The sequence below is a fragment of the Apaloderma vittatum genome, unplaced genomic scaffold, assembly GCF_000703405.1.
Source record: "Apaloderma vittatum isolate BGI_N311 unplaced genomic scaffold, ASM70340v1 scaffold13998, whole genome shotgun sequence".
NCBI lineage: Eukaryota > Metazoa > Chordata > Aves > Trogoniformes > Trogonidae > Apaloderma > Apaloderma vittatum.
In genome coordinates, this window is record NW_009731386.1 from 12,414 (window position 1) to 25,378 (window position 12,965).

The following is a 12,965-nucleotide window of genomic DNA, read 5'->3' on the forward strand; positions in this document are numbered from 1 at the left end:
GACGCTCAAATTGCAGAGCACAGTGGCACTAGTGTGGAAGTACATCACACCTGGTACACACAAAGGAACCAAATATTTTTGTCTTTGGAAATTAAGTCCCTTGGCTTAACTCTAGGCTAGAAACTATGCATATTAAAAGGGATTTTAACTTGAGATTTTTTTATAGTGGTCTGTAGGAGAAAAGTAGATTGCAAATGCTTCATGAAAACATCCAATTCCATCTTGATTAAGTGCCTCAGTAAGCTAAAGTCACTTTTTATTTCAGAAAGGCATGCAGCGAAGTACACGAAAGAAGTCTTGATGAGTCAGTAAGAAAGAACAGAAGAATTAAACTGGTTTAGGGATAAAGCTGAATTAAATCCACCTTTACTGGCCCACACTGGGTCAATTGGAGTCTTCCTCTTGCCAGGCTTGTTCAAAATTTTTCATTCTTAAGTGTATTCAATTAAAAATTCCACATAATTTCTACGCGATTTCAATCCCTATTAGAATACTGGGTTCATCAATAATATTCTTGTAAACCATTAGATCTATGCTTTTTACGGGCATAGACCTTCTGTTGTTTCTATACTGATGTAGACATGTGAGATGATGTATAATATGTCAGTAATAACACAGCAGTATCAGGTATGCTGTGAAAAGTAGTTAAACCTGAGAGGACCAACTGTTGAAAGAAGAGAGCAGGGTCGATATTCAGAATTAATGGCTTGGTGTGGCTGTCACCATATTATCCAGGGCAAGTGACTTAGCCTTTTTCTGCCTAAATTTGCCCGATTCTGTAAACTGCTCGTATGTACCTACAAGAAAACTGTAATGGGTGTTTATGCTGTAAAGCACAGTGGGGCCTCAGAGGGAGTCAGCTGTACAAGGACTAATCTTTATTACTGAAATTTCATGAGCGTGTTTCATCTCCAGGGCCAGACACCAAACTAATGCAGAACAGTGGAAAAACAACTTTTAAACGGACGAGCATTGACAGGCTCATGAATGTCCTTGTGTTGGTGGTAAGTCTGATTAACGTGTCTTCATTTCTTCAGATGTAGTCATCACTTCCAGATGCTCCACCTCTTTATCCACACAAAAGAAGGAATATCAGAAGTGACTAATGATAAAAAGAAAAATTACGTAATAATTTATTAGCAGCCTGAGTTCTGCAGCGCCTCTGCCAGCCCATCTTGCAAAGCAAGGCCATTACATTGACAGCACTAAGGACCTTTCTTCTGAGCTTTTAATTTGTTCTCCTCTCCCTTGCTCTGCATATTTTTTTGGTAAGAATCACTTTGAAGACTGCAAATGCCTTTATTCCTCAGTAGTTTTGTCATCTTCTATTTAAATAAGCATTAGCAGTTCTCCCTCTTTCTCCTGATTTCTTGGCATCTCTAGTGGTATCTGCACAGGACTTGGTAATGAAGTTTGTTAACTTACATGACGTCAGTTTCCATCTTAACACATTAGGGTAAAATATTAGACATGGTTTCATTAATACTCAGAAACTGGTGTTTTTAGCAGCTGGGAAATTTGAGAACACTAATGATATATGGCAGACATTCCCCTCAAACTAGAAAACAGACCTGATTTGAGGGTTAAGTGGTTTTAACAAATGGCAAATACTTCCAGGCAGAGGTAATTATTCTTTTACAGACTCCCAAAATTTTGCCTCCCAAGTTAAAAGCCACTCAGGGGAGGAAGACTCTGACACTGCTTCGCTCAGTATTGCTTCAAGTAAAGCTCTTTAGTTTCAGACTTTTATTTCCCTTTGGATACAAGTTCGTCATGTCTTTTCATGCATGCTGCATGACCATGGTCCAGGTGCTGGACCAAGTCCTGGAGAAGGCACCCAACAGCAGCATCACAGCAAGGCTATCCTGAGCTCTCCCTTGCCCTCTATGACTTCATGCTTCCACAGCCCTGCGGCTTACAGCACGAACATCTCCAGGATGGCACCACTCTCCAACTTTCCATTTCATCACAGCCCCCTGCTTCTTTTCAGGATCCCAAAAGCTCTTTAGCTGGATCCAGAGAAGAGAGATGTTAGTGGACAGAGCCACGTGTGCCTCTGTGAGACTGAAATTGTGCCAAAGCAACAACAGTCAGCCCAACTCCCAGAACTGTGAAGCAGTGTTCCGAGTGTCACTATGTGTGTATTTGGGGTAAAGCAGTGTCACAGCATAGAGAGCCACTCCAGGGTCATCTTCAAGCCCTCTTGAGTCTTTGCTTACACCACTTTACGCCAAGTGAAAATCTTACCATCATCAGCTGGTTTTCCTCAGTTTTTTTACCTGTACACTTTAGGACACAGCAAAAAGAAACAAGGTATGAGTCTCTTACATTCAAAATTATGCAAGTATTTGAAAAACTTCATATTTTCCTAGATGTTCTGCTATGCTGTGCTCGAACTGGAGAGGAGGATGGGCTGTGAGGGATCAACGGGGCACAGGAATGGAGCAGAGAAAAACTGAACTGGGAACTCCGAATTTAGCATACCATTAAGATTTGCCAAATCTCCTTTCACAGGTCAAGGGTCCCACCCAAAGCTTTCAGACTGCTTGGCCTCTTTTCACGAACACAAACAAGATTAATTTACCTCCTGGCTCTGCTTTAAAAAACGGAGCAAGTTGCAGCCAATTGCATCAGCCTCTGCCTGGATTCTTGGGCACTAATGGATCCAAGGATGTGTTTTTCTCCTTAACCCATTTTTAAGGCACCTAACATTTTGGTGTCTAATTAAAGCTCTGTCCTACCCTAAGCACCAGGCTCTCCGCACACCCAAGGGGATGTGGCAGCAGGTCCTTCCAGCTCAATGAATTGTCAAAGGTGACAGAATACGGTTAGAAAAAGAAGCAGTATGTTGTGCTCTTGAGTTTGGAAATACAAAGCAGTCACAGCTTGCTATAAATAGCTCATTTTAAGTGTAATGAAACTTGTTGCCTGTTGACACTGGTAAAGATATTTTGTGTTTAATTGTCCATAAAACTTCCAGGCACAAAGCAGTGTTTAAGGAGGGCTAGCCCACAGAGACCTGGTTAAACGTCGCTCTGGTCTGTCAGATTAACAAGGGTTAATCAGAAGTGAACCCTTCCAGATGGAAACCATAGATTTTATTTTTTTTTTTTTACATTTGGAAGTGTTTCTCAGGGATCTGAGAGAGAAGTGAATGTTCCCTCACTGGGGACACAGCCACCAGCTCCAGGAGTGCTATTTCCTCCAAAACTTGCTTTTTAGCAGGCTTGAGGGAGCACATTTTCTGAGAAATAGGGCTGTTACCTTAACCTCTTAAACCACACATTGCCTCAAATGCTGGAACAGAGCTTAAGTTACCAGCAAAGAAACTGAGACAACTTGCATTCACTGTCCAAGAGGATACGCTTGTTAAAATTCACCTCCTCTTTTCAAAAATCCTACTCGGTCCTGCAGAGGATCTTTCACAGGCACCCTATGGGCAGGAGGCAGGGAGGGAGGATATTCACACTGGGAACATCCATGAGCATGCACAAGCCTATGATCAGGTCTTTTTTCACATCCTTCTCTTGCAGAGCTGTGGTTATGATTACAACACCCTGCACACAGTCGTTTCTCTGCACAGAAATTAATTTCTGGGGCTGCCATAAGCAGCTCGATCTTTTGCATTTGTCTCAAAGCATTCAGCACGTTCGTAAACTTTGTCTGAACACAAGTACTGCACACAAGCTGAGCTGTTAGGGACCACAGTCTTGACATGCCAAAGCACATAAAGCAAAAAATGCACATAAAACAAGTGCAGTGGTAGGCAGGAGCCGATGTGCTAAGGGAAAGTTCAGCCACGATCTTGCCCCGTGTGTATTTCTGTTGCTGGATCACACATTGAGTTTACTACATGGATATTCTGCAAACTGACAATTTTTAACCTGTGAGGCAGTGAGGAATCCTTCAGAGTACAGTGGTAAGATAGAAGAGCCAGCTGGCTCTTCTAATTAATTTCTCTCAGGACACACAAGGTCTGCATAGAGAAGTAGTGTCTTTTGCCTGACTGACTGAAACATCTACTAAAATAGATGGTCTTGTCTCTTTTCTGTATCTATAGCTATTGGTTTAATAAAGGACATTTCCTGTCCCTCGGTTGTGCTTCTCATATATCTGTAAGTCTTGATGATTACAACAGCACAAATTGAAGTCTGTTTTTACTGCAGGCCACAGAGGTTTAAAAACATTGCACCACATTCCTTACCAGCAAGAAACATTGTCTCCATTTCACAAGTGAAGTAATTTGTTGGGCTTCCCACAATTACATAGAAAAGCTACTACTGATGTGGAAAATAAATGTGTCCCCTGAAACCCAGCCCAGCACCTTTACTTACTGCAGTCACCTTTTGGCAGATTCTTGGTACTAAAACTCAAGTTGGCTGGACATGAAATTTTCACCAAGTGGGCAAATCGCTCCGTATAAGTATCCTTCTTCCTCTCCTAGGTTACCTCAGCAATATATACGTCAGCTTTACCAGCAATGTTTCTATGTTTGTACCTCATCTATTTAAAAAGGTTAATTACTCTTTCAATGTGGTTGTTACTGGAAGGCCTTGTATGTGATGACCCAACTTACTGATATTTCCTCCCTAATGATCATACTTGCAAAAGTTTGTTTTTAATTGCTCTGTTGTGTAGCCTATTGATTCCATATCTCCACATTTTTGTTAGACATTAGTTATTTTAACTCAAGTATTTGAAGTCTGTGTCAGCAGAACTGGTTTTACTACAGTAGAGCTTCCCAGTTTTCAAAGCATTGTTAAAAATTAACCCTACTGCTTAAGAGAATTTCTCAGGTAGACCCTCTAAGCTTTCATCTTTAAATTACCTGAACCCATTGGGTTGAAAATACTTCTTATTAGCAGACAGAGCTATACAGAATTCCTTGTCACAGAACGTAATCCATCCTTTCCATCTTCTACATCAGGCGGGGTAGATATTTCCTTCTGCTTCCTTCATCCTTCATTCCTGGAGGACTCTCTGTTGAACACGTCCACTTTTTCCACATCTGTTTATGAGTTTACTGTTTTCTTTTCTTGATATTCTATATGACTCTTCGATATTCATAGTTGTATAGTTCCTTGCAGTGTATATTAATTTCTGTTAAGTTCCCTTCTTCCCTTTCTTTTTGTATGCTTTTCCAAATAATTGTATTGCTGTATATTTTTTATTCTTTTAATCAGAAATGCATTATGACCTATGTAATGTTTTTGTTTCTATTCAGTGGTGTTCCTGAGCAAGTCCTAGTTTTCATGAAGATGTACTACTTTGAAATTCTCTTTCCAGTTGCTCTTCCCCTGGTTTCTTTTAGGCTTCAGGAAATAGGCTTCCCTAAAGTCCAAGAATACTCATCTCGTTAGTGTTACTTTCTGTTTGCTCGAAGGAAATATAATCAGATTGCGATGGCAGGTACCAAGGCAATCAGTAGTTCTGAGTCAGCGATTAACTCTCCTTTAACCATCAGAACGGCATCCAGTGTGGAATTCTAAATTGCACAGGGCTGGATTTTCTGTGTTACAAGTTATCTTTTGTAGTTTTTCAGAAACAGTAAGTAAAAGTCTGATATATCCATCAGGTGTCGAGGTGAAGTGCTCCAGGTAGTTTTTTACTCCTAAGTATGCAAACAGGTATTTGAGGAGCTGCAGCTCAGCTCAACTCTAGGGAGTTTTCATGTAATGCAGCCAGCTGCCTATGAGCACTCTGGCTTAGATGTCTGCTTCAGACTTAAATCCCCATCTGTTTGAGGTCTTCTGATTCCAAATTGTCAGACTCTGCACTGTATGATTTTGTTCTTGAGGTAAAAGTGTCAGAACTTTGCTTTTTCTCTTCTTTCACCCCTAGGAACATTTTCTTGTGATTCAAGCTGTACAAACTAATGTCACTATGGTTTTCTGAATAACCTGTACATAATAAATTCCTTGTTTCTAAAACACAATATTTTGGTGGATTTTTTTTTGCAGATCTTTGCATTTTTAGCACTGATGTGTTTTATCCTAGCCATTGGCAATGGCATCTGGGAATATGACAAAGGCTACTACTTCCAAGTCTATCTGCCCTGGGCAGAAGGCGTCAACTCTGCCTCCTACTCCGGCTTCCTCATGTTTTGGTCATACGTGATCATTCTAAACACGGTGGTGCCAATTTCACTCTATGTCAGGTATGTCCCAGAGCCTCCTTTCATGTTTCATCTTAGGGAAGGTTTAGCTTTTGCCCTGAGCTGGGGACAGCGTTGTCCCTAGAAACAAATGCAACCCCCCCTAGTGGGTACAACAACAGTCGTGCTTTTCATATTTCTGCGGCCTTTAGAGGTCTTTGTCAGGGTTAGCATGGGGACAGCAATGAGTCCTGGAAGAGGAGAGGATGATTTTGCATTTAAAGGGGAGGTGTAGGTTTAGAATGCTGTAAGAGTAAGGGTGGAATCCTACTAAGGTTATCATATTGCTCTCTCCCTCCTGCACCACCCATCAGACAAAGTGAATGTTTTTTGAGGTGGCTGTAGGGCTTATGTGAGGAGTAGATTGCTGGGTAAGTAGATGTAATTAGGTTGAAGATCCAGAGCACTTGGTGCTATATAAGCAGGGTGAATGTTGCCGCTTCCCAGAGAACGTGATGCTGCATTGGCTGTTGCAAATCGGCAAGCAGGAATAAAGAGTAGGCAATGTGTCCTTCATGCTCTCAAAACCTTGAGGCTGAGGTGTAGACTGAGTAGACCTGTACGGTTTAATATTGCACCTAACTCTTCTGAAAGCTTTACTTCTGAGACTCTCTTCTGTGCCTATAAATACGAGGAATTAATCCTGCTCCTCTCCAGTATGTCACACCAGCATCAAAGTGGAAATTCATGTCCCATGCGAGATGATGGGTCTTCTTGGTTGTACTGAGTTACGCAATGACTCACTGGTTTTGGAGCTCTGAGTTGTTTGGGCCATGGCTGTGCTCAACCCCAGCACCAGGCTCAGCACAGAGCTCTGCAGGAAACCATCCTATCTGAGCTCCACCCTCAAAACTGCACCAAGTGAAGCCCTCAGGTCCTGCCTGAAAACCTCCCAAAACCTCTCAAATACATTTATAAGAGGTTGCTGTATGAATAAAGGTATTTGCTATAAACCTAACAGATAGTTTCAGTGGGAACTGGTCTAGCATTTATTGCTAGAAGGCCATCTGAGGACAACCAGATGAGTACAGCCTGTCATTACCTTCAAAGTTGCCTTCTAATTGCAATCACTAATGGTGGTGCTGAAGATAAAGATCTTGTGCTTTAAAGTAATGAATATTCCATCTCTTTCTGTTCCACCAGTGTAGAGATTATACGCTTGGGTAACAGCTTCTACATTGACTGGGACCGTAAAATGTATTACCCGCCGAAAGACACACCTGCTCAGGCCCGTACCACTACACTCAATGAAGAGCTGGGGCAGATCAAATACATCTTTTCAGACAAAACAGGAACTCTCACTCAGAACATTATGTGTTTCAACAAGTGCTCCATCAACGGCAAATCCTATGGTATGTTACTATTTGTCTTATTTTCCTAGTTTTATTCCTTTGTATGCTTTTTGGTACATAGAGATTAAATGTGACATCCAGAAGAGAGTGTCTTGTAAGAAGCTGCTGTGATCAAGTGCAAGGCTGCCCATCAAAGATGCCTGGACAGCCCTGATTACATAATTTGCATATCTTAATATCGTTTTCCTGTACCTTGTTTCCCCTTTTTATCCTTCTTTTACCTGCTTTTTTCTGCCCCAGTATCATTCCATCTAAAAAACCCGCACCTTATAGCTTTTTCCTCACTGGTCCCAGTTTTAATTTATTTTTTTTTTCCTAATATCACTACCTAGGTAATATTAGCCTTTATGGTATTGACATGGTTACCCAGGTATTGCTAACCCTGCAAAACATAACACACAACTCACATAACAAGCTTGCTCTTATCCACTTGTGAAATCAATCATCCTTCATGGGGCTATCTGCAAATTTTGCCAGCCTCTCACACTGTTATCTCTCACATTCAGAAATTTCTCATGTCATGAGTAGTGGTTTTCCACATACTGTTCAGGTAGCTGAACCTTCAGTTGGCACCTAGTCAATGGCCTGATTATTTGTCTCTAGCTCTGACATGCTTCATCTATCAGAAGAGAGAAAAGCTTACAAGAAACTGGGAAAAAAATGGAATACAAAAGTTGTTAGCTCTGTTAGACACTAACAGTCATTGACTTAAAAGGCCCATTCACTGTATGGGCTCAAGCAGTTTTTCTTCATAACGCTCAAGAGGTGCTAACAATTCACAAACTGACTAGTTGATTAACATCATTATATTCCCCTAGAGAAATTAATCACTCTTTGTTTATTCATTGATTGATGTTTATTTTGCCTATGTAAAACCTGATGCTGAACTAGTGTGCCAGAAAGCTTGTATTTATTTTCTCAGTGCTGTTGGCTGGTCTAAAAAAAAAAGTTATTTCTTCTTATAAATCTTGGTTTGTATGTATTTGGAGACCACTGTATCTCAAACAGCACTACTATGCTAGCTGATGTTTGTGTTGCTAAATACTTTGGAAAATATTCAGTCTGCTCATTTGTGTGTCCTTAGTTGACTTTTCCAAAGTGAAGTCACCACTAACATAGACACAGGGTGTGGTTTTAAGAAATGAGTGAGAAATATGAGGAAATAAGGCAGATAGTTTATCGCCTATTGATTTCTAAGTGCTTAGCTTCTTCCTAAGAATGTATTTCTTTGGATTTGCTGCTCAGGGGCATTTGAGAAAGCCATGTTAGAAAAGTTGAATTAGTTCTGCTGCCAGAGAAGGTAGTCTGGAGGCTTAAGCTTCCATTGGGAAGGTGGTGTCCAAAATTTTACCTCTTGGTTACAGATCCGAGGGAATGAACTGATGTGCAGTTCTCAGGAAAGATGACTTCTGAGTTTCTTTTACAGCCTAAGGGCTTTTTGTGAAGGTGTGCCAGTAACTATAACTGACTTTGGTCACAGTTGAGGTTGCTGGTGCAGGTATGGATCTATCATTCATGTTATTCACTGTATTTCAATGTTATTTTTATGAATTGTTCCATCTGTCTGGACTGAGTACAGTCCAGACCTTCCAAGTGAAATTTTTCTTCAGGCAGAAGTAGTTTCAATAGCGTTTCCTGGAGATGATGTCTTCCATTTCAATGGCCGGATCATCATTTCAGGGAAACTCAACAGAGTAGCTTTGCTACCTAGACTTGGGAAGAATGGGCTTCGACAACTCCTTCTCCGTGGCTGTCCAGGGACTGTTGTGAACACAATGAGATCCAGAAGCTGGATTTTGTCTCACATTCCAAAGAGAAATTGTAAGAGAAGTCTGCGTTGGGCTTGCTTAGCCAGATTTCAGTGGTGGGGGGCTGTAGGGGTGACTTCTGCAAGAAGCTGCTAGAAGCTTCCACTAGGTCTGATAGAGCCAATGCCAGCCAACTCCAAAGGCAGACTCATCACTGGCCAAGGCTGAGCACATCAGTGATAGGATAGGAACGTCTCTGTGAAGATGTATTTAAGAAAAGTGGAAAAAAAGAACCACCACATAAAACAACTGGCAGAGATATAGAGGAGTGAGAATACCTGAAGACACCAAGGTTGGTGAAGAGGGGTGGGAGGGTGTGCTCTTGGTGCTGGAGCAGAGGGTCCCTCAGGTCGTGGTGAAGATCATGGTGAAACAGGCTGTCCCCCTGCAGCCCATGAAGGTAACAGGGTGTAGATGTCCATCTGTGGCCTGTGGAGAACACCACACTGGACTAAGTGGATGCCTGAAGGGGGCTGTGACCCCGTGGGAAGCCCATGCTGGAGCAGGCTTCTGGCAGAACCTGTAGCCCATGGAGAGAACGAAGCCCACGCTGGAGCAGGTTGGCTGGCAGGACTTGTACGACGCTGCGGGAGACTCATGCTGGAGCAGTTTCCCCTGAAAGACTGCACCTCATGGAGAGACACATTGGGGCAGTTCATCAGGAACTGTCTCTCCTGAGAGAACTCATGTTGGAGAAAATGTGTGAAGATTGTCTCCTGTGAGAGGGACCCCACAACAGCCCAGGGGAAGAGTGACAAGTCAGTCCTCCCCCGGAGGAAGAAGCAGTGGTGGAGACAATATCAGATGAACTGAAAACAACCCCACTCACTGTCTCCCTGCACCACTTGTCAGGGAGGAGATGGATGAACTGAGGGTGATATTAAGCCCAAGAAGAATGGAGGGGCAGGGCAAAGGTGTTATTTTAAGATCTGTTTTTATTTCTCATTACTCATCTCTGATATCGATTGTTAGGTAAAATTAACTAGTTTCCACAAATCGAGTCTGTTTCGCCCAGGATGGTAGCCGCAGGTGATCTACCCTTCCTTATCTCAAAACATGGGCCCTTTGTTGTATCTTCTAGATAGAGCAGCTGTGGTGGGCACCTGGCCACCAGCCAGGGTCAAACGGCTACAAAGGCATACTGCTGAAAGCACCTTTGTTTCCTACCTAGCACTATGTTCCTTCTGGCTTCAGCTTGAGCCGTGTCTTCTTTACCCAAATGCCAGCCATTTTAATGGTAACTGCTTTGTGTTTCAAGCATCTAACAGTCTCTGGATTTTGTCATGAATTAACATAGAAACTGATTTATGTGAATCATCAGTTCCTAGTGTCCATGTTGAGATATTTATGCTACTGAAGCTTTTTAATTAGCTACTAGCTTCAAAACATCTTAACCCATTTTTGTCTTAGCGAAGCTCAGAGACTGCACTAACCTGGTATTTGTGGCTATAACCTCAGTTTCTCTTGCTTGCAGGTGATGTCTATGATATGTCCGGACAAAGAATAGAAATAAATGAGGTAAGTGCTCAAGTCCTATGAGGATCTGTGCCTTCAGTGAACCTGCCTGCCTAGTGGACACAGTCCACCCAGTCATAGCTCATGGTCTTAACACTGACAATAGGGATGTGTGCTCTTGCAGATATCAGAGGATTGCCAGTGCTTAATTCCCTTCCAGTAAGCCTAGTTTAAACCTGAAGATGGGGTAGCCGGAGTGCCTGCTGTTCCCTCAGCTTCCCATAACATCTCAGTGCAAGCAGAGCTCCTCTTGAATACTTAGTGATTGATGTTTGTTGGAAATTTGGGCATTGGTGGATTTTATTATCCCTGGCGGCTAATAAAAGCTTTGATGGGGAATCAGTGAATTCAGTTTATAACAACAATTCAGTTCATATCAACAACAAAGTCACTGTCAAATTGCCCTGACGTCTGGACTTTTGAAAGTGTGAAAATGGGTGACTTCTCCATTTCTCACTAGCCTCTACTTGCTGGCACAATCCCACGTCTTGGATTTCTAAAATGTCTGAAAACTGCATGCAGTAATCCAAATAAGAAACAGCAAGATGATGATGAAAATCTCACTCCTCGTTCCAATGATTCACTTCCAGGCCATTTAGAACTTAAATTACCCACTGAAAATGGCTGTATGTGCCGAGTGCTCTGCCTCCAGACTGCCCTTGCTCTGGAAGCAAAACACAAAGGGCTGACTTGCTGGGGGAGAGGTGCTGGTCACCTGCCAACAGGCTGCCCAGCAGGTCCTCCTGCCCATGACACTCACCAGAGCGGAGTCCTGCTGCACACACATCCACAGTGTTGCAGTGCCTGGACCTCGCTGCACAGATGAGTGTGTATATGTGGTGGGTCTGTGCTTTTACAGTAAGCACTAAATGTCAGCTTGCAGAGGTCAAAAAGATGACTCCCATCCTGGAAACTCTGAGCTCATCGGAGACGGGGCGGGAGTTAGAATCATCCCAGGCAGGCTTGGCAGTGCATTCCTCCATGACACATCACGCTGTGAGCTTCTGGACATTTCTCCAGTACACCCTCCTCTGCTTGGAGCTCCTTGTTTTTAGACAAAATGGGCACTGCCTGTGGAGTCAAACCTATACGTCACTTATCTGTCATGTTTTTTCCATATCAGGATTTTTTTCTTGCTTTGGGTGAACAGAATGGAGAGCACGGCCTTTTGAATTGTTTTAATTTGGGCTTCCACATTCCCGTGTCACAAGCAGCCATAGATATCAGGAGCATGATGCCTCCAGGCATGTGTGTGTTGAAGGCAGGGAGTTTTTTACTGTAGAAGTCCTTTGGCATGGATCCTGTAGGAGCATTTGCTGTCATACAGAGAGGCATCTTTAGCTAATCAGGTTCTCAGCCTGAGTGCTGCTCTGAAAGGCATGTCAAGTGCCTGTCACATTCTGTGATTCAGTAGCTTTCATGACTTCCCACTTACTTAGACTCACCAGTCTCTGTCATGAGCAGCCCTGCAGGAGAGGGCCTTTTGTAAGGGTAAGGAAGGGAGAGGGGCTATGATGGGCAGGCATTGGTGTAACAGGCATGTGACAGCTCCACAAATAACACTGAACCATATTTTTGCAGAACACAGAGAAGGTTGATTTCTCATACAACCCATTAGCCGACCCAAAGTTTGCCTTCTACGACCACAGTCTGGTTGAAGCTGTGAAGCTGAGTGATGTTCCAACACACAGGTTCTTCCGGCTGCTCTCACTTTGTCACACAGTGATGCCAGAGGAGAAGAAGGAAGGTGAGGTTTGTTGAAGGCACCAAACCGAGTGGTTCTGTTCACTCTGCGCCACAGTATGTCTTCTCTCCAAAGAAGGTGTTACTGGTTCTTTTGGTTCCCTAATTTCCTGTAGTACATGGCTACACATAAATCAGTGTATTTGGAGATGCCACAAGGGAAGAGAAAGGACCAGGGCCTCTGTTCCCCGTGTGTTCCTGTGGATGCCACAGCTTTCCTGAGGTGGCAGATGCCTTGCCCTACTCTTTCTCTACTCTGCACCAAGTTCCATAAAGCAAAGAGCAAAGAACGCTGGAAACTCGGTAGCTTCACTCACACAGGGTTTCTGCAGGTACTGCGTCAGTCACCTCAAATCCCAGTCAGTGTTTTAAAGGTCAGAACCACTAATTGAC

At 42.9% G+C, this 12,965-nt stretch overlaps 1 protein-coding gene across 1 annotated transcript in view; it reads left to right on the top strand.

The window, feature by feature from the left end:
• The window catches only part of ATP8B2 (ATPase, aminophospholipid transporter, class I, type 8B, member 2), a gene marked incomplete at its 5' end in the record, with an annotated part of 46,703 nt that overhangs the window by 10,698 nt on the left and 23,040 nt on the right, over positions 1-12,965 (top strand). Inside the window, 5 exons of the mRNA XM_009875171.1 lie at positions 916-1,004; positions 5,961-6,157; positions 7,298-7,506; positions 10,789-10,832; positions 12,411-12,576. Coding sequence (XP_009873473.1) covers positions 916-1,004; positions 5,961-6,157; positions 7,298-7,506; positions 10,789-10,832; positions 12,411-12,576 — 705 coding nt within the window. The remainder of the gene's footprint in view (positions 1-915; positions 1,005-5,960; positions 6,158-7,297; positions 7,507-10,788; positions 10,833-12,410; positions 12,577-12,965) is intronic.